Source organism: Moschus berezovskii, chromosome 26 (assembly GCF_049115385.1).
Source record: "Moschus berezovskii isolate FMDL1 chromosome 26, NW_MosBer_1.0, whole genome shotgun sequence".
In the NCBI taxonomy this organism is placed as follows: domain Eukaryota; kingdom Metazoa; phylum Chordata; class Mammalia; order Artiodactyla; family Moschidae; genus Moschus; species Moschus berezovskii.
The window spans coordinates 19,793,012-19,811,066 of record NC_142485.1 but is presented as its reverse complement, the minus strand read 5'-3'; the positions used below and the strand labels follow the sequence as shown (position 1 = coordinate 19,811,066).

The 18,055-nt window shown below is 39.7% G+C and overlaps 1 protein-coding gene across 2 annotated transcripts in view; it reads left to right on the top strand.

Annotated features, from left to right (window-relative positions):
• The first annotated feature begins 1,352 nt into the window (after window positions 1-1,352).
• TNKS (tankyrase) overlaps window positions 1,353-18,055 on the top strand; it is a 159,249-nt gene continuing 142,546 nt past the window's right edge. For both annotated transcript variants that reach the window (XM_055416540.2, XM_055416541.2), the window contains exon 1: window positions 1,353-2,084. In XM_055416540.2, coding sequence (XP_055272515.1) covers window positions 1,412-2,084 — 673 coding nt within the window. In that variant the 5' untranslated portion in view covers window positions 1,353-1,411. The remainder of the gene's footprint in view (window positions 2,085-18,055) is intronic.

The window sequence follows — 18,055 nt, the reverse complement described above, 5'->3', positions numbered from 1 at the left end:
TACCTGACCCATCTTAATCTTGGGCATTTCTTAAGACACAGACTCTCCATCTATGTCCACTCTCTTGGAATAATGCTATTTTTCTAAATTTCCATAATGCCTACTTGACAATTAAACAAGAAGCAGGAAATGGAGACCTTAATGAGATGACCCAAATCATCAATACAATTCTTTTGATGGTAAACAATAAAAAAGGAAGGTTTAGGCAGAGGAAAGAGAAATTGCTGAAGAAAGGCTTCTGAAGGTGAGTGATGGGTGCAGCAAGCCGGTTTTTATCTTAGTTTGGGAAGGAGAGGGAAGAGGGATTAGAGGAATAGAGAAGAGAAGGTCAGCTAAAAATAATTCAAAAGAAAGGAACGTGTTTGTAATTATTTCAGTCAAGTTTGAGGTGAGAAATGAAAGCACAGAGATAACAGAATAGAAAAAAACATAACATTTATTGAACTATTAATTCCATTTTGCAGAGGGGAACCTAAGACACAGAGGGGTTAAATAGCTTGCCCAAATCTACACAGCTCGTTCCTGGCAGAGCCTGAATTTCGATCCTTGCAATCTTAACTTCTATTTTAAAATGAGGTACTTAACGAAGTACATAAAGTGAGAATTCTCATTGAGAGGGGATATAGAGACCAAGGGATTAAATGGGAGGGGGAGAAGGCCACATTAAAGAAAACAATTTTTTTTAACCAGTGGGCTAATTATGCGTGTTGTATGTTAGTCGCTCAGTCGTGTCCGACTCTTTGCGACCCCATGAACTGTAGCCCACCAGGCTCCTCTGTCCATGAGATTCTCCAGGCAAGAATACTGGAATGGGTTGCCATTCCCTTCTCCAGGGGATCTTTCTGACCCAGGCATCGAACCTGTCTCCTGCATCGCAGGCAGATCTTTACCATCTGAGCCACAAGGGAAGCAGACAGAACACTTTGTATATGTTAGCTCATTCAATTCCGCCAACAATTCTGTTTGATGGATACTAGCTCATTTTTCAGACAGGGGCACTTGACATTTGATAAACGACACATAGCTTGCACAGAGCTCCATCTCAATAGCAGGTTCTGCAGCAAGACAAGGAAGACTGAAGGAGACTTGGCAACAGAACGGAACAGGGCAAGGTAAGCAGGTTCAAAGTGAGAAATGCAGGAAAAGTTTCTCCCTTAAGCCTAGGCTAGTTCCAGTTTTCAAATCTCCCCGGCCAGACCGCGAAGGCGTCACAAAGCCCGCCCCTCGGCGGCGAGGCCACGCCCCCTTCCGCGGAGGGGCTCGGAGCTCCCGATACTTCCCGCCCACCCTTTGACCCCGCCCACCCCTCAGCATCATTTCCTGTGCGCTGGGCGCTAATTGGTGCGGCAGTCGGAAGTGAGGGCGGGCGGTGGGGCCGTTGCCGCAGTGACAGAGCTGGGGGAGTCCGAAGATGGCGGCGTCGCGTCGCTCTCAGCATCATCACCACCATCATCAACAACAGCTCCAGCCCGCCCCAGGGGCTTCGGCGCCGCCGCCGCCACCTCCCCCCCCGCTCAGTCCGGGCCTGGCCCCTGGGACCACCCCGGCCTCCCCTACGGTGGGCGGCCTGGCTCCGTTCGCCTCCCCGAGGCACGGCCTAGCGCTGCCGGAGGGGGATGGCAGTCGGGATCCGCCCGACAGGCCCCGATCCCCGGACCCTGTTGACAGTGCCAGCTGTTGCAGTCCCACGAGCACAATCTGTACGGTCGCCGCCGCTCCTGTGGTCCCGGCGGTTTCTGCCTCATCTGCCGTCGGGGTCGCTCCCAGCCCAGCCGGCGGCGGCAGTAACAATTCACCGTCGTCCTCTTCTTCCCCGACTTCTTCCTCCTCTTCCTCTCCATCCTCCCCCGGATCGAGCTTGGCGGAGAGCCCCGAGGCGGCCGGAGTTAGCGCCACAGCACCACTGGGGCCTGGGGCTGCGGGCCCGGGGCCAGGGGTCCCAGCCGTGAGCGGGGCCCTGCGGGAACTGCTGGAGGCCTGTCGCAATGGGGACGTGTCCCGGGTAAAGAGGCTGGTGGACGCGGCAAACGTGAATGCTAAGGACATGGCCGGCCGGAAGTCTTCTCCCCTGCACTTCGCTGCAGGTCAGAGACTTTTTGAATTGTTTGTTAAGGGTTTTGGTGTTTGGCACTGGGGTCCGGGTAGGGAAAGAAAACGAGTTATGAGGATGGAAACGATGGGGGCGTGGTGATAATGCCTCAGTACTTCTCGGGAAGCCTTGAGGTTCCTTTCTTTAGATGGTGCCAGGGTGACGGGGGCGTGGTAGGGGAACGTGTGAGTCCCTTCTTTTTAGTTTGCACAGTGATCCTCGTGCTCATCCCCAACCTCCCTTAGTGGTCGTCTCAGGACATGTATATACTTTTTCAGTTCCGAGCGTGTCGGAATAAAGTTAGATCTGAGCAGTGTTCGAGTAGTTTTGTCGTGTGTTTGCTCATTTCCTTTTTACAGTAGTAATGTTGCGTGAGGACAAACTAGACCAAGAGAAGTTTAATAAAACTCAACAAGTGTTAAGTAGCTATCGTAACCTTATCATTAATATAAGAGACTTAAATGAAGTTAGTGAAACTTTCTCCCCTTTTGAGGTAGTGTACAGTCCGATTGGGAAGATCAAAATGTGCCTACGTGAAACAACAGGAGAAGAATATTTGGATTCATTACGTGATGGCAGAAGAAAAGGCTTTGAAGTTCTGGCAACTGTTGTCTGTTGGTTGTGTAGCAGATAATTCACCTTATCTCAGTAGCCTCCATTTCCTCGTGGGCAAAAATGTATATGGAGATTGTGTGAGGATTTAGTGAGAAGTATCTGGGACCTAAGTTCTCCCCCGAAAATACTTATTCCTAAAACCTAGACCACTGCACACTTTTTTTTTTAAGCGAGTAATTATCTTGTTTTAAAAACAGATAATATATTTTTATAAAATAAAGAGAAATTTAAAACAAAAAGGATCATAATCTTACTGCCTAGATACCTCCTAATGACATTTAAAAAATAAAGATGATAAGGTTATATACCCTGGAAATGTTACATTAGAAATGTGTATGTTGTGTGTACATTCATATAGTACAGAAGTATATGAAATGAAAAAACATCACACATAAACATCAAAGATCATACTCTGAGGATAACTTCTGTCAAGTTTCATGCTGTATTTCTAATATATACTGCTCTTTGAGTTTGTTCTGTTAAGGTAAAGCATATGTTAAGAATTTAATGTATTGTTTATTTCTACCAGAACTCGGAAAATATTTTTATCCTCATTTAACAGATAACAAAAGTGAAGCATGTACAGCTTAAAGAATCCTAAATTCACATGAGAACTAGTGGAACCTGAATTTAAACTTAGTTTGATTTTGGAATTTGTGAAGTCCAGGTTAAACAATTATACTTGGTTTAAGATCACTTTTCAATTTGTGAGTAATTTTTATGGAGTTTTCACTTTGGCGGTGTTTGGGGAGAAGAAGTAATTGGGGGCATATACCAAGAGTAATGTTCACGCTTTTTTTTTTCTTGCAGCCCATACTTAGCAATGAATTTTATGTTGTAACATGCAGAGTGAATCAAAAGTTTCAGGAAACAGTTCTTTGCCTTGCTACATGTGTTGTACTCTGATATTTTATAGCCTAATCCATTTCCTTTCTTGCAAATGCCGTTTGTGATCCCATTAATGAGTCATGGTCAGCAATATGAGAAAGACTTACAGGAAATCATTGTTAGATCGCTGGGAACGTGGACACTACTATTAGGAAAGATTGAGGGCAGGAGGAGAATGGGGCGACAGAGGGTGAGAGGGTTAGATGGCATCATCAACACAATAGACTTGAGTTTGAGCAGACTCCGGGAAATAGTGAAGGACAGGGAAGCCTGGCATGCTGCAGTCTGTAGGGTCGCAGAGAGTCAAGACATGGCTTAGCAACTGAACAACAACTATTAGCAATGTAGTGAATTGAATCAAAATCAGGCTCTCATTTAAGTAGACAGATGCTCATAAGTGTTGCTTATTTTAGATGAAATCATTTCCATTTTTAAGGCAGGATGAAAGATCTATAATAAATGAAGCAAGACTGCCTTTGTAGACTTTATTCCAAATTTGACTATTATAACACGTTGTTTCACAAATCTTGTCATTTTCATCATACTGCATTGTAAGTAATCACTTGCAGATGATAGTTACATTAATTTTTGTAATATTTAGGATTAGTCACATAAAATAGTGTTTATCTCCCAAGTCACATCTTCTGTTTGCCACAGTAGTTACTTTTTATTCTGTTTTAGAGTTTTATGTGTACCCAGCTAAGCTAGGAGACTGAAACAGTCCTGTAATTATGTTGTAGTTTAGTTCAGTTCAGTCGCTCAGTTGTGTCTGACTCTTTGTGACCCCATGAATCACAGCACACCAGGTCTCCCTGTCCATCACCAACTCCCGGAGTTCACTCAAACTCATGTCCACAGAGTCGGTGATGCCATCCAGCCATCTCATACTCTGTCGTCCCCTTCTCCTCCTGCCCCCAATCCTTCCCAGCATCAGAGTCTTTTCCAGTGAGTCAACTCGTCACATGAGGTAGCCAAAGTATTGGAGTTTCAGCTTTAGCATCAGTCCTTCCAATGAACACCCAGGATTGATCTCCTTCAGAATGGACTGGTTGGATCTCCTTGCAGTCCAAGGGACTCTCAAGAGTCTTCTCCAGCACCACAGTTCAAAAGTATCAGTTCTTCGGCGATCAGGTTTCTTCACAGTCCAACTCTCACATCCATACATGACCACTGGAAAAGCCATAGCCTTGACTAGACAGACCTTTGTTGGCAAAGTAATGTCTCTGCTTTTTAATATGCTATCTAGGTTGGTCATAACTTTCCTTCCAAGGAGTAAGCGTCTCTTAATTTCATGGCTGCAATCAGCATCCACAGTGATTTTGGAGCCCCCAAAAATAAAGTCTGACACTGTTTCCACTGTTTTCCCATCTATTTCCCATGAAGTGATGGGACCAGATGCCATGATCTTTGTTTTCTGAATGTTGAGCTTCAAGCCAGGCTTCAGCAATATGTGAACCGTGAACTCCCAGATGTTCAAACAGGTTTTAGAAAAGGCAGAGGCACCAGAGATCAAATTGCCAACATCCGCTGGATAATGGAGAAAGCAAGAGAGTTCCAGAAAAACATCTGTTTCTGCTTCATTGACTATGCCAAAGCCTTTGACTATGTGGATCACAATAAACTGTGGAACATTCTGAAAGAGATGGGAATACCAGACCACCTGACCTGCCTCTTGAGAAACCTGTATGCAGGTCAGGAAGCAACAGTCAGAACTGGTCATGGAACAACAGACTGGTTCCAAATAGGAAAAGGAGTAGGTCAAGGTTGTATATTGTCACCCTGTTTATTTAACTTCTATGCAGAGTATATCATGAGGAACGCTGGGCTGGAAGAAGCACAAGCTGGAATCAAGATTGCTGGGAGAAATATCAATAACCTCAGATATGCAGATGACACCACCCTTATGGCAGAAAGTGAAGAGGAACTCAAAAGCCTCTTGATGAAAGTGAAAGAGGAGAGTGAAAAGGTTGGCTTGAAGCTCAGCATTCAGAAAACGAAGATCATGGCATCTGGTCCCATCACTTCCTTATCATACTTATCCTTATACATTCCTTATCATAGGTTAGTGTTAAATATTGACACAGTTTTGAAGTGGTCACTTGTCCTTACCCTTATGGAGCTTACAGTCTAGTGGGGAAAACTAAAAGCAACAATAACAGAAACCCCACAAAGTGTCCTAGAGTGATAGGAAAAGTAAACTACTCTCTTTTGGAACAGGCAGTAAGGATGTTTGTCCTGATTTTAGGTCATTTAAAGAAGTCTTTCTAGATAAAAGAGATGTTTTAAAGCGAGGATTTAAACGATGAGTCCAAGCTAGCCAAGCCAAGATGGGAAGGAAGAATGTTAATTAATGCCTTATTTCCGTTTAAAAATAAGTATAGTTCTACAGAATGAAATGAAATCATTTTTAAGGCTCTTTGAAGTGGTGTGAAGTCATATTCCTATTTAAATCCTTATGCCTTTTTTTAAACCATAATTCTTTCCAGCAGCGGAGTTAAGAATCCTTTCTATCCTAGTTTAGACTGTGATAATTGTTAAATGTGCCTTAGAGATAGATAATGTCCACAACTAGAAACAGAATCTTTAGTTTCCACTATTGGTATAGATTCTTACAGTACTGCTTCTGATACCTTTTTAAAATGACTATATCAAAATGATCCAGTCTTTTATTGTTGAGTAGAGTTTATGTAAGACTTTCACAGATGCTTGACCTTGGTTGTTCAAAGGACCATCAAAACTGTTGAAATAGGATCGATTTAGAGTGATATATCTCCAGAATTCAATTCCTAGTAATGACATATTTTTGTTGAAGGACCAGTATATTCTGATGAGTTTTCTTTTTAAAGAAAAGTTCAGATAAGATCTTTGTGAAAAAACAACAATGAAAAAAGAGTTTAATGAAGCACTGATTTCTGAAATTTCATGGTATTTACTTTAAACTGAAGAAATTTTGAAGTAGGCTTCCTGGTTACTTTAATGGTGAGCATTAGTTAACATATGACTTGCCTAGGACTTATGATATGGGGTACTTCAATATCAAAACCAGCAAAATATGTATGGGAGTTTTGTGCTTTCTTTTGATTGGAGAGATATCTACCTCAACACACATTAACCGTGTAGAGATTGCCTGACTCATTTCTGTTTCTCTTAATTTTTTTATCATGCCCATGCTTGTCCCCCTACCTCCACCTTCCTCACTGTTTCACTTCTGTTTCAAAAAGAACAAAAGAAACCACTGTCCTCTAGATTGTTGTTGCCCATCAGCAGGTAAAAAAATGAGTCAGAACACTTCAGTTCTGGAACGGGAATCTTTCTATACATTGTCTGGCAAAGTCCTTCATTATACTTCTAAGCAAATGTATTGGCCTCAGGGTTTATTAAAGTTCCGATTTGATAACAGAAGAAAAGGAGCTGGTTTCATAAATATCTTCTCAGACTTAAAGATTGTTGGCTACAAACTGAATTATCTTTAACTTAGTCTTTTCTCAACATCTTATTCTTTGGTTAAGGTACCACTTTTAAAAAAGTTTACATAGAACTTTTAGTTAGAAAAGCATACAAAGTGTCTCTTTCTTTTGGATTAATGGTACTAGTCTTTGGAAGCAAATGATTAAAAGAGCAAGTTAGTTATCTGAAGGTGTTATTGGAAGTGTCTCTCAATAGTAGTAAGTTGGTAACAAGCAAAGTGCAACCATAGAGGAATATATACATCAGTTAAAAATACCATCTGATTTCTGTTACATACCTGTCTGCTTATATTTTCCTTTATCCATCAGTATTTTTTTTGTGTGATGTGTAAATTGTAGACATTTGTGAAGCTGCCTGTAAATACACCAGTATGCATATCATTATCCAGAGTTTAGTGTTTGTTTCAAAATTTGTCTTTTCATGTAAAATCTGTACAAATCTTACATGTTATATTCACAGAATTTTGACAAATGCAAATGCCTATATAATCCAAATCCTGATAGATAATTCTAACTTCAGAAAGTTCCTTCATGTTATTTCCCTCTATCCCTACCCCTCCCCTCCCAACAGACACATAGTTCTGACTTTTTTCCACTATAGATTGAGTTGCCTGTTTTAGAAGTTCATATAAATGGACAATATTTATATGCAATATTTGCTTTTTTTGTAAGACTTCTTTTGCTAAACATAATGTTTTTGATGTAACTTGTGTCAATAGTAGGTATTTCATTATATAAGCATGCTACATTTGGTTTATACCTTCGGTTTGGTTTATCCCTGCTTTTAGACCCTTAGGCCGTTTTCAATTTTTGACTATTATGAATAGAGCTGTTATGCTCATCCTTGTAAAATTCTTTTTGAGAACATAGATCTTTCTCAGTACCTTGTATTGAAATTGCTGGACTTTAGGATAGGTAAATTTTAAGTTTTATAAGAAACTGCCAGACCTTTTCCCAAGGTGGATATGCCATTTTACATTCCCACTAACAACATACAAGAGTTTCCGTTGTTCCATATCTTTGCCAACATTTAATGTTTTCTGTTGCTTTTTTTTTTAACCATTCTGATGAGAATGTGTGGTATCTCATTCTGGTTTTATTTTGCATTTCCCTCACCTTCCCATGTGTTTATTTGCCATTTTATCTTTTCATAAAGTCCACTTACACTTTTTTTAAATTGGGCAAATCAGTAGCACTGTATTAGTAATTATTAAAGCCTTACTATATTAGTTACCGCATTTCCTATTGTGTGTGAAACTACCCCAGCACTTCCCTGATTTTCCCCTGGTGGCTTAGATGGTACAGGATCGGCCTGCAGTGTGGGGGACCCAGGTTTGATCCCTTGGTCGGGAATATTCCCTGGAGAAGGGACTAGCAACCCACTCCAGTATTCTTGCCTGAAGAATCCCCATGAACAGAGGAGCCTGGCAGGCTACAGTCTATGGGGTCACAAAGAGTAAGACTCGACCGAGTGACTAACACTTCCGCTTTTCACAAGACTTAGTAGCTTCAAATAACAAGCATGTTTTATTTTCTGTGGTTCGAGATTCCAGGTGTAGGTCAGGAATCTGGGCAGGCAGATTCCTTACCATCTGAGCCACCAGGGAGGCCCCTTTTATATATATATATAAATATATTATGTAACTTAGTTACATATATATAATTGAATCAGTGTGCTATATACCTGAAGCTTACAAACATTGTAAATTAACTATAGTTCAGTTAAAATTATTTCTGTGCATTACTACAACAAACCAATGCATAGCTATGTTTTCCATCCTTTGCAAAAAAGAATAATGTAATTTTACATTTTCCTTGTAACAATTTTTATATCATATTTATGTTTTCATAATTTTACTGACATTGTTAGGTATATAAACTTATGCATGTGAAAGTATTAGTCGCTCAGTCCTATCTGACTCTTTGTGATCCCATGGACTGTAGCTCACCAGGCTCCTCTGTCCATGGAATGCTCCCGGCAAGAATACTGGAGTGGGTTGCCATTTCCTTCTCCAGGGGATCTTTCCAACCCAGGGATCAAACCCAGTCTCCCACATTGCAGGCAGCGTCTTTATGGTCTGAGCCACCCCCCAAAAGAAAATATATCCTTATTTCTTTTAAAAGATTTCCCCTTTTACATTTCATTTCTCATGAAGCAGGACGTAGGAAACTTTATATATATATGGTCAAATTGTAAAGATTTTAGGCTTCATGCCCTGTGTGATCTCTGTTTCAACTGTGTCAACTGGTTAGCTCTGCTTTTGTGCCATGAAAGTATCCATAGACAGTGCATAAATAAATGGTATAGTTATGTTCCAATAAAACTTTATTTATAAGAAAAGGGGATGGCCAGATTTGGCACATGAGTTTTAGTTTGCTGATCCCTGTCATAAGGCATTGTGTGTATTTTTTTTCACTTTTGCTTTCCTCCTTGTTTAATCTTTACTTCTGAAATACTTTTTTATTTTGAATGATTTCTGAGTTCCGTCATCTTATTCAAACTCACATATTTAGTAGTCTTTCATATCTTACATCTTTTTCATATTGTCTTTTAGTTAATATTGAAATCAGTTCAGTTCAGTTCAGTCGCTCAGTTGTGTCCGACTCTTTGCGACCCCATGAATCACAGCACGCCAGGCCTCCCTATCCATCACCAACTCCTGGAGTTCACTCAAACTCATGTCCATCGAGTCGGTGATGCCATCCAGCCACCTCATTCTCTGTCGTCCCCGTCTCCTCCCACCCCCAGTCCCTCCCAGCATCAGAGTCTTTTCCAGTGAGTCAACTCGTCACATGAGGTGGCCAAAGTATTGGAGTTTCAGCTTTAGCATCAGTCCTTCCAATGAACACCCAGGATTGATCTCCTCTAGAATGGACTGGTTGGATCTCCTTGCAGTCCAAGGGACTCTCAAGAGTCTTCTCCAACACCACAGTTCAAAAGTATCAATTCTTCGGCGATCAGCTTTCTTCACAGTCCAACTCTCACATCCATACATGACCACGGGAAAAACCATAGCCTTGACTAGACAGACCTTTGTTGGCAAAGTAATGTCTCTGCTTTTTAATATGCTATTTAGGTTGGTCATAACTTTCCTTCCAAGGAGTAAGAGTCTTTTAATTTTATGGCTGCAATCAACATCTGCAGTGATTTTGGAGCCCAAAAAAATAAAGTCTGACACTGTTTCCACTGTTTCCCCGTCTAGTTCCCATGAAGTGATGGGACCAGATGCCATGATCTTTGTTTTCTGAATGTTGAGCTTCAAGCCAACCTTTTCACTCTCCTCTTTCGCTTTCATCAAGAGGCTTTTGAGTTCCTCTTCACTTTCTGCCATAAGGGTGGTGTCATCTGCATATCTGAGGTTATTGATATTTCTCCCGGCAATCTTGATTCCAGCTTGTGCTTCTTCCAGCCCAGCGTTCCTCATGATGTACTCTGCATAGAAGTTAAATAAGCAGGGTGACAATATACAACCTTGACGTACTCCTTTTCCTATTTGGAACCAGTCTGTTGTTCCATGTCCAGTTCTAACTGTTGCTTCCTGACCTGCATACAGGTTTCTCAAGAGGCAGGTCAGGTGGTCTGGTATTCCCATCTCTTTCAGAATGTTCCACAGTCTGTTGTGATCCACACAATCAAAGGCTTTGGCATAGTCAAATATTGAAATAGTATTGAAATAGTAGATCCTAATTTTGGTTTTTTGGAGGCGCATTTTCTTCTAGTATCTATTGCTGATAGAGGTGTTACCCTGCTCACATTCTTATGAAAACTCTGTGTGGAATTTGACCTAATTTTTTTTTTCTGCTCATTTTTAGAGAAATTAATTGCTAAATAATCAAGGATAAAAATAGAAGCTTGAACCTTGAGGGTAACTCCCCTTGTCCTTTCTCCTCATGTTGGACATGGAACTCTGACCTAGAATAGAGTAAGTCTCACAGGAAGGTTTGCAGGATCATCTCATACAGTCATAGCATTTAAATTAAGAAACATAATTTTATATTAGTATCTTAGTTTATATAGCCTACGTTGCTGCTTTCTAGGAGCCTTAACCAGAGACATCATGCTAAGGACATTTTATAGGTAAGATGTCTTCCTCATAGTCTATTTACATAGAAGTTTTCATGAAGAGAGGCTTAGTCTAGTCATCTGCCTTTTTTTCCTTCCCCCAGGCATCCCTTTCTTTCGCAAGGAACTGACTAGGTCACAGGCTAGGTGTGCCTTTCTTCCAAACTAGACATGATTCTTTGGCATTTTAAAGACCAAAGAAATATATCTGGAGGATAAAAGGCATATCTTCAAGGGTCAAGTTGTGAGCATAGATATGTTTAAAAAAAAAAAAGTTGGATCTTCAACTTAGAGCCCAGGAGAAGAAAAGTGATAGAGGAATGTAAATAATGCTAAGCAAATGCATTTTATTTTAGTGTTAGATCTTAGAAAGAAATAAACATCATCATGAGTCTTGCAATGAAATGCAGGTGAAAACACTAGAGTAACTTATTCATAAATGTATTTAATAGCCTTCTTTTGCTTCTTGGACAAAGAAATGTTTTGAGTAGTTGATTGTAAAATATGTGAGAGGTACAACTGGAGACACAAGAGCCTCTTTAATTGTCATTTTTCCCCTGTGTCAGGGTACTCAAAGTCACCTTGGTCTATGTTTATTCTTCTGACAGGAGCACTCAGAAAGGTGGCTTGTAGCCCTGATCTTGGGGGGAGCCTAACACCTTTATCATCAGTGTGGGTTCATAATAAGAATTGAGTAGCATGGGTTTCTGGGGTATTTATACTAAAGCCCAAGTACTCAAGATAACTTTGAGGTTCATGTTCTAAAAGTTATTTAATTTTGAATCTCTGAGGAAAGTTATGAGTGTTTTGTTTTTGTGTGCCTACTGGGTTTTCCTTTTAAGGCTTCATCAGATATTCAGGATTGCTTTTCCCTACGGTGAGTTGCTGGGACTTTTATCAAGTAGAAACTTGCTTTGCCTGTTGGTTCAGTAATCTATGTTTAAAATTAAAATGAAAGGGTGAGCTTAAACCTTTTATTATTATTTTTTTTTTAGTGTTTTCTTGGAATGTGTCAGTTCCCTTTTGAATTCAGGTTTGTGAATTTTTTAATTGTACAAAAAAAGGAAATAAAATGTTGTAGATTTTCCTTTCCCTTTTGCCTTTTTGGTATAACACAAACTAAACTAATGGTTGGTGGCAGATGATTTATTGGTTTGTTTGTGTGGACTTGCAAGTATTTTCTTCTGTGGTAGACCTTTTTTAAAAAAGAAGCAACTTTTGTTTTATGAAGAACACTCTTAAGTGAAGCTGGTGGGTTTTTTAAAAATTGTGAGGGTCTGATGGTAAAGAATGCAGTGACTAATATGTGTCCAAGTATGTCAACACTACAGAATACAGTGACTGCTTGGTGCCAGTGTTTTGGTTCATGTCATGGAGTCAGCAGTTTTCCCTGCTATTACTTTGGCATTATCATGAACACCATCTTAATATTATTTTTTAAATGGGTTTGACTTCTCAGATCCCCGCAGAAAGGGTCTCTGGAACCACCAGGGGTCCGCAGACCACACTTTGAACACTGCTGAGCTAATACAAATAGTTCTTAATTTTGCTAACTTTTTTTTTTTTTTTTTTGAGAATCTGATAATAGGTGTGGACATTTCCTCTGAAATATATATTTAAACATCAGACTTACATGTACTTTTCCGAGGGCTATGACTTCAGAAGCACTAGCTCGGTGGTCCTTTGTATCAGTCAGCAGGAAGGCTTGCTAAGGCAGGCCGCGGCCACGCTCCCCCTGTTTCTCTGTCAGTGGGTCTGGAGTACTCTGCGAGCTTGTACTTTTTCATCCATCCTGTTTGGGACTGCGTGAACTCTTGCTAACCTGGACTTGGGCATTTTCCTTTGGTTAGGAGACGTCCTGTCATTGTTTCCACGTGCACCTTTCCTCTCTTCCAGTCCTCTGTCTCCTTTACCTCAGTTTCTCCTCCAATGTTTTTCGGGAGAGTTCCTCAACCAGTTTTTCCTCAGGAATTGTTTCCTTTATTTCCACTATTACCCAGTCAACTTATTATATCCTTCATTTCTCCTGTGATGTTTTTCATGATCGTATTTTCAGTTGATTTTACGTGATGGCTTCTTGTTCTCGTGTTTTCAATATTCTCCAGTTTTTCGCTGGCAACACTTAATTTGCCAATTTTAAATATCTTTTTTTGGTCTGTTAATTCTGCTTTCATTTGTTCTGTCATGGTGCTTGCCCTCCTCAGACACATTATTTTCTGCTGTGAGCTTATAATCCCTTGGCAACGACAGCTGCTTGGGCCTGTGTTGCCTTTGAGAGCATGAGTTTGGGGTTCTGGATTTTGGTCCGTGTGGTTGTAGACAAAGAAGGGCGCGTCAGGGTGGAGGCCCTGGATGTGATGACATCCCAGGTGCTCAGGATTCCCCTGACTCTCTCCTGTCCTGTAGGCACATCCTTTGCTTCCCACCTCAGCCAGGTTCCACTGTTCTGCCTTGGTGTTAGCCCTTCTTTTTTGGCTAGAGGCACACTGGCGGTACTGAACTCATGACCCACTGCAGCACAGGGGACAGCGTGTCAGTGGTGAGGGGAAAAGACCCAGATCACTTTCCTCTGTTCTCTGTTCTGACCAGGATAACCGATCGTCTGCAGTTAAGCTGATGTTTCTTCTCACAGTGGCACTCAACCTTTTTTTTTTGTTTTCCTTCCCAAGGAGCTGTGATTTCTTACGTGTTTTTGTTTGTTTTGTATTTTTGTTGTTGTTTACACTGGCTTCTGGAATTTGCGTCTTATCCTTTCGCTTTTGGTGTTTACCCCAGTGTTTTGAGGAAAAACGTACATTTTTCTACCACTTCCTAATGAAATACTTCCTTTTTTAGTGCTTCTTAATGCCATACTTCTTTTCGTCTATCTAACTATAAATGTTTTTCTTTCTAAATCAGATTCTGTAAGATGGAGAAATTGGTCAGAGTCCACCTTTGACAAATGAAAAATATATGCAACTTTATTGCTTTATAGAAGTCATTTTGCAGTTTGCTTTCTAAACTGTTATTTTAGAAGTAACAGGGAATATACTCCCTTTTGCTTAACCATGACTTCTAATCTAATGAAATGTAAAATAGTTCTTTATTTAAAAGCTGATAATAGTTAGAATTGGAGAAGGAAACGGTAACCCACTCCAGTATTCTTGCCTGGAGAATCCCATGGACGGAGAAGCCTGGTAGGCTACAGTCCACGGGGTCGCAAAGAGTCGGACACGACTGAGCGACGGAACGGAACAGTTAGAATTGAAATTAAAAGAAAGTAATAATGACTTTGACTGTTAAGTGGAAAATGTATCTTTCTTTGTCATAGAACATTTCTTATAAAGTAAGCAGAAATCTAATAGGTATCTAGGGATCTGTGTATATTGGACTGCGTCAATTTAACCCAGTGCATAGAAAACCTTTGACGTTTTAAGGAATTATCACAAAACTTCCCCTACCTCCCAGTTTAGAGCATAATATTGTGGCATGTAATTTCCTCCATGCGTGCATGTGTTCTAGGTCGCTTCAGTCGTGTCCAACTCTTTGTGAGTCTGTGGACTGTAGCCCGCCAGGCTCCTCTGTCCATGGGGTTCTCGAGGCAAGAATGCTGGAGTGGGTTGCCAGTGCCCTCCTCCAGGAGATCTTCCCACCTAGGATTGAACCTGCATTGCAGGTTTCTTTACCACTGAGCCACCGAGGAAACCCACAATTTCTTCCATTAAATGTAGTGAAACTGAAAACTTTAAAAAAACAGAACTACCCATCATGTTGAAATGGATCTGCTCTGCTGGGTGTCCTCCTAATTTTGAGGCTGCCTCCTGTACATCAGCCAAGATACAGGTGTGAGTCAGGCTTTTTTCCTTCTAGTTTTATTGAGATAAAGTTTACTTTATCCCACTGTATAGTTTTTAAGATGTATGGCATAGTGATTGATTTATGTATGTCATAAAATGATTACAAGAGTAAGTATAGTGAATATTTGTCATCTCATATAAATATAAAATGAAAAAGAAACAGATGTTTTTCCCTTGTGATGAGAATTCTTAGGATTTACTCTTTTAACCTCTTTCATGTGTAATGTGAAGCAGTTGCAACTGTATTTGTTCTGTTGCACATTACATCCTTCATACTTACTTATAGCTGGACTTGTCCATACTGACAGTCTTTATTCAGTCCCCCTCCTGCACCCCCACCCCATCTTTGATAACCACAAATGTGATCTCTTTCTCTGAGTTTGTTTACTTTTTAAATACAGTTGACCCACGAACAATGCAGTGAACATAGTGCTGCAAAAAGATATTTTTTTGAATTAGTGTTTTAGTTTTGTTCAGAAAAATACCCAGAAGTGGAATTGCTGGATTGGCTAGTAGGTTTTTTTCTTTTGAGGAAGCTCCATACAGTTTTCCACAGTGACTACACCAGTTTTCATTCCCACCAACTCTACACAGCAGTTCCCTTTTTTCCACATCCTCACCAGCACTTATTATTTGTTGTCTTTTTGATAATAGTCATCCCGAGAGGTGTGAGGTGGTTTTGATTTGTATTTTCCTGATAAATAAGGAATTGAACATCTTTCATGTGTTTCTTGGCCATCTGTACATCTTATTTGGAAAAATGTTCAGATCCTCTACCCATTTTCTAAATCAGTTTTTTTTTTTGGCGTTGAGTTGTAAAAGTTCATCGTATATTTCTGATATTAATCCCTTATCAGATACATCATTTGCAAATATTCCATTCAGTAGGTGACCTTTGATTTTGTTGATAGTTCCCTTCATTGTACAAAGCATCATAGTTTGATGTAGTCTCATTTGTTTATGTTTACTTTTGTTTCTCTCACCTGAGGAGTCATAACTCCCAAAATATTGCTAAGACTGAGGTCAGAGAGTGTACTGCCTGTGTTTTCTTCTGGAAGCTTTATGGTTTCAGGTCTTACATTTAAGTCTCTAATCCATTTTGAATTTATTTTTGTACATAGCCTGAGAAAGTAGTTCACTTTGGTTCTTTTGCCTGAAGCCATCCAATTTTCCCAACATCATTTATTAATTTTTAATTCAGTACAGTTATAAATTACTGTGCTTAATAGACCTTTAGAGATGCTCACAGATACCTGAAACTACTGGTATTAAATTGGTGAATAAGTTTGTTGGCTGGGAAAGAAAAGTTACTTTAGAAACCTTTCAGCTATTGCATAAATGTGTCATGGCTGAATTTTGTTTTGTCGGGCTTCCCTGGTGGCTCAGAGGTTAAAGCGTCTGCCTCCAATGCGGGAGACCTGGGTTCGATCCCTGGGTTGGGAATATCCCCTGGAGAAGGAAATGGTAACCCACTCCAGTATTCTTGCCTGGAGAATCCCATGGATGGAGAAGCCTGGTAGGCTACAGTCCACGGGGTCGCAAAGAGTTGGACACGACTGAGCGACTGAACGGAACGGAACAGAATTTTATTGTCATTGTAAGAGCCTTGTTTTGTTTTGTTTCCTTTTTTTGGTGGGGGGGGCGGGGAGGGTGGAAATAGATTGGTATGCTTAAGAAAATAAGCAGGTTATTCTGATATTTTAGGTTCAAGTTCTTCCTAATGGTTTTAGAGAAAACAGTGAACACATCTGTCACCAAGTAACATTTTATCTTTCCTAACTTTCTGTTATTTCTTCTGTGTCATTAAAATAGATATAATACATATATATACATATATATATATATATATAAATTCGTGAGTTGTTTTTCTAGACAGTTCCAAACTTATTGTTACTTTGAGAGTCTTTTGAGTACAATTTTTTTGCACTTAAGGAAAAAATTATAAATGTGAGAGATGTGATATAAATTTTCTCATTGGTTTTATAAGTGTAGATCAATGAATTCAGCAGTTCAAATAATGTACAGCCTTGTGACTTCGCTGACAATCCAGTTAGGTCGAAAATGTCTTTAGGCTATGATTTTGCTGCTATAAATAAAAAAAAATCACTTTTAAATACTCCAGATGCCTTAGGTTTTTCTCCTTCTATTAAATTTTAGAATGCATAGTTGTTAGTTACAAGATTTAATATTGCCCAAGGTTGTTCCTTTGAGGCTTTAATTTTAAGCAGTTTAAAATGCTGAACATAAGTGAAACAATTTTCTGTCTCTAAACTCAGGCCTAGTGAATAGATACCAATGACCTTACATTTGATATTGAAACATTTTTGAGAGACTTTAATTGAAACTCTAACATTAGAATAAGAAAATTGTTCTGGATATTGGGTGTAGATAATGTGTTATCAATTTAGGTTTTCCTCAGTGCCAGTACAATGCTTTCCACATGAAATATTTTTAGAACTTTATGAGTATGTAAAATAATGTAATTGTCTCTCACACTCTTTAGCGGAAAGAAAGTGCTAAAATTTATAAAAGAAGTTCATAAAACTTAGTTTAGTTGAAGAACAATTCATCAGGGTGAACTTTTTATTGCTACTTGCTTGCCCTGCTCAAATTCAGATTGATTATTTATGACTCAGAGGTTCTGTGCGATCTGGTTTTACTGATTTCCCCTAATGCACCACTGCCCCTTCTACCACCAAAGCAACAAAAACCTTAAAATACCCAATAATCCTTGAAAAATAGGGTATTAATGGAGAAAAACACAAAATAGAAGTACATATGAGATCTGAATTGAAGGAAAGGAATATCACACCCATGGATTAGAAGACTGACTATTCTAAATTTGAAACTTTCCAGAATTAATTCTAGAAAGGGAACATATCTCAACATAATAGAGGCCATATGTGACAAGTCCGTAGCTAATGGTAAAAAGACAAAAGTGTTTTAAGATCAGGAACAATTTAAGTGTATCCACTCTTGCCACTTTTATTCAACATAGCATTAGAAATCCTAGGCAGAGCAATTAGACAAGAAAAAGAAAAGTCATCCAGATTAAAAAAGAAGAAATAAAATTGTCATATTTGCAGATGATGCTATA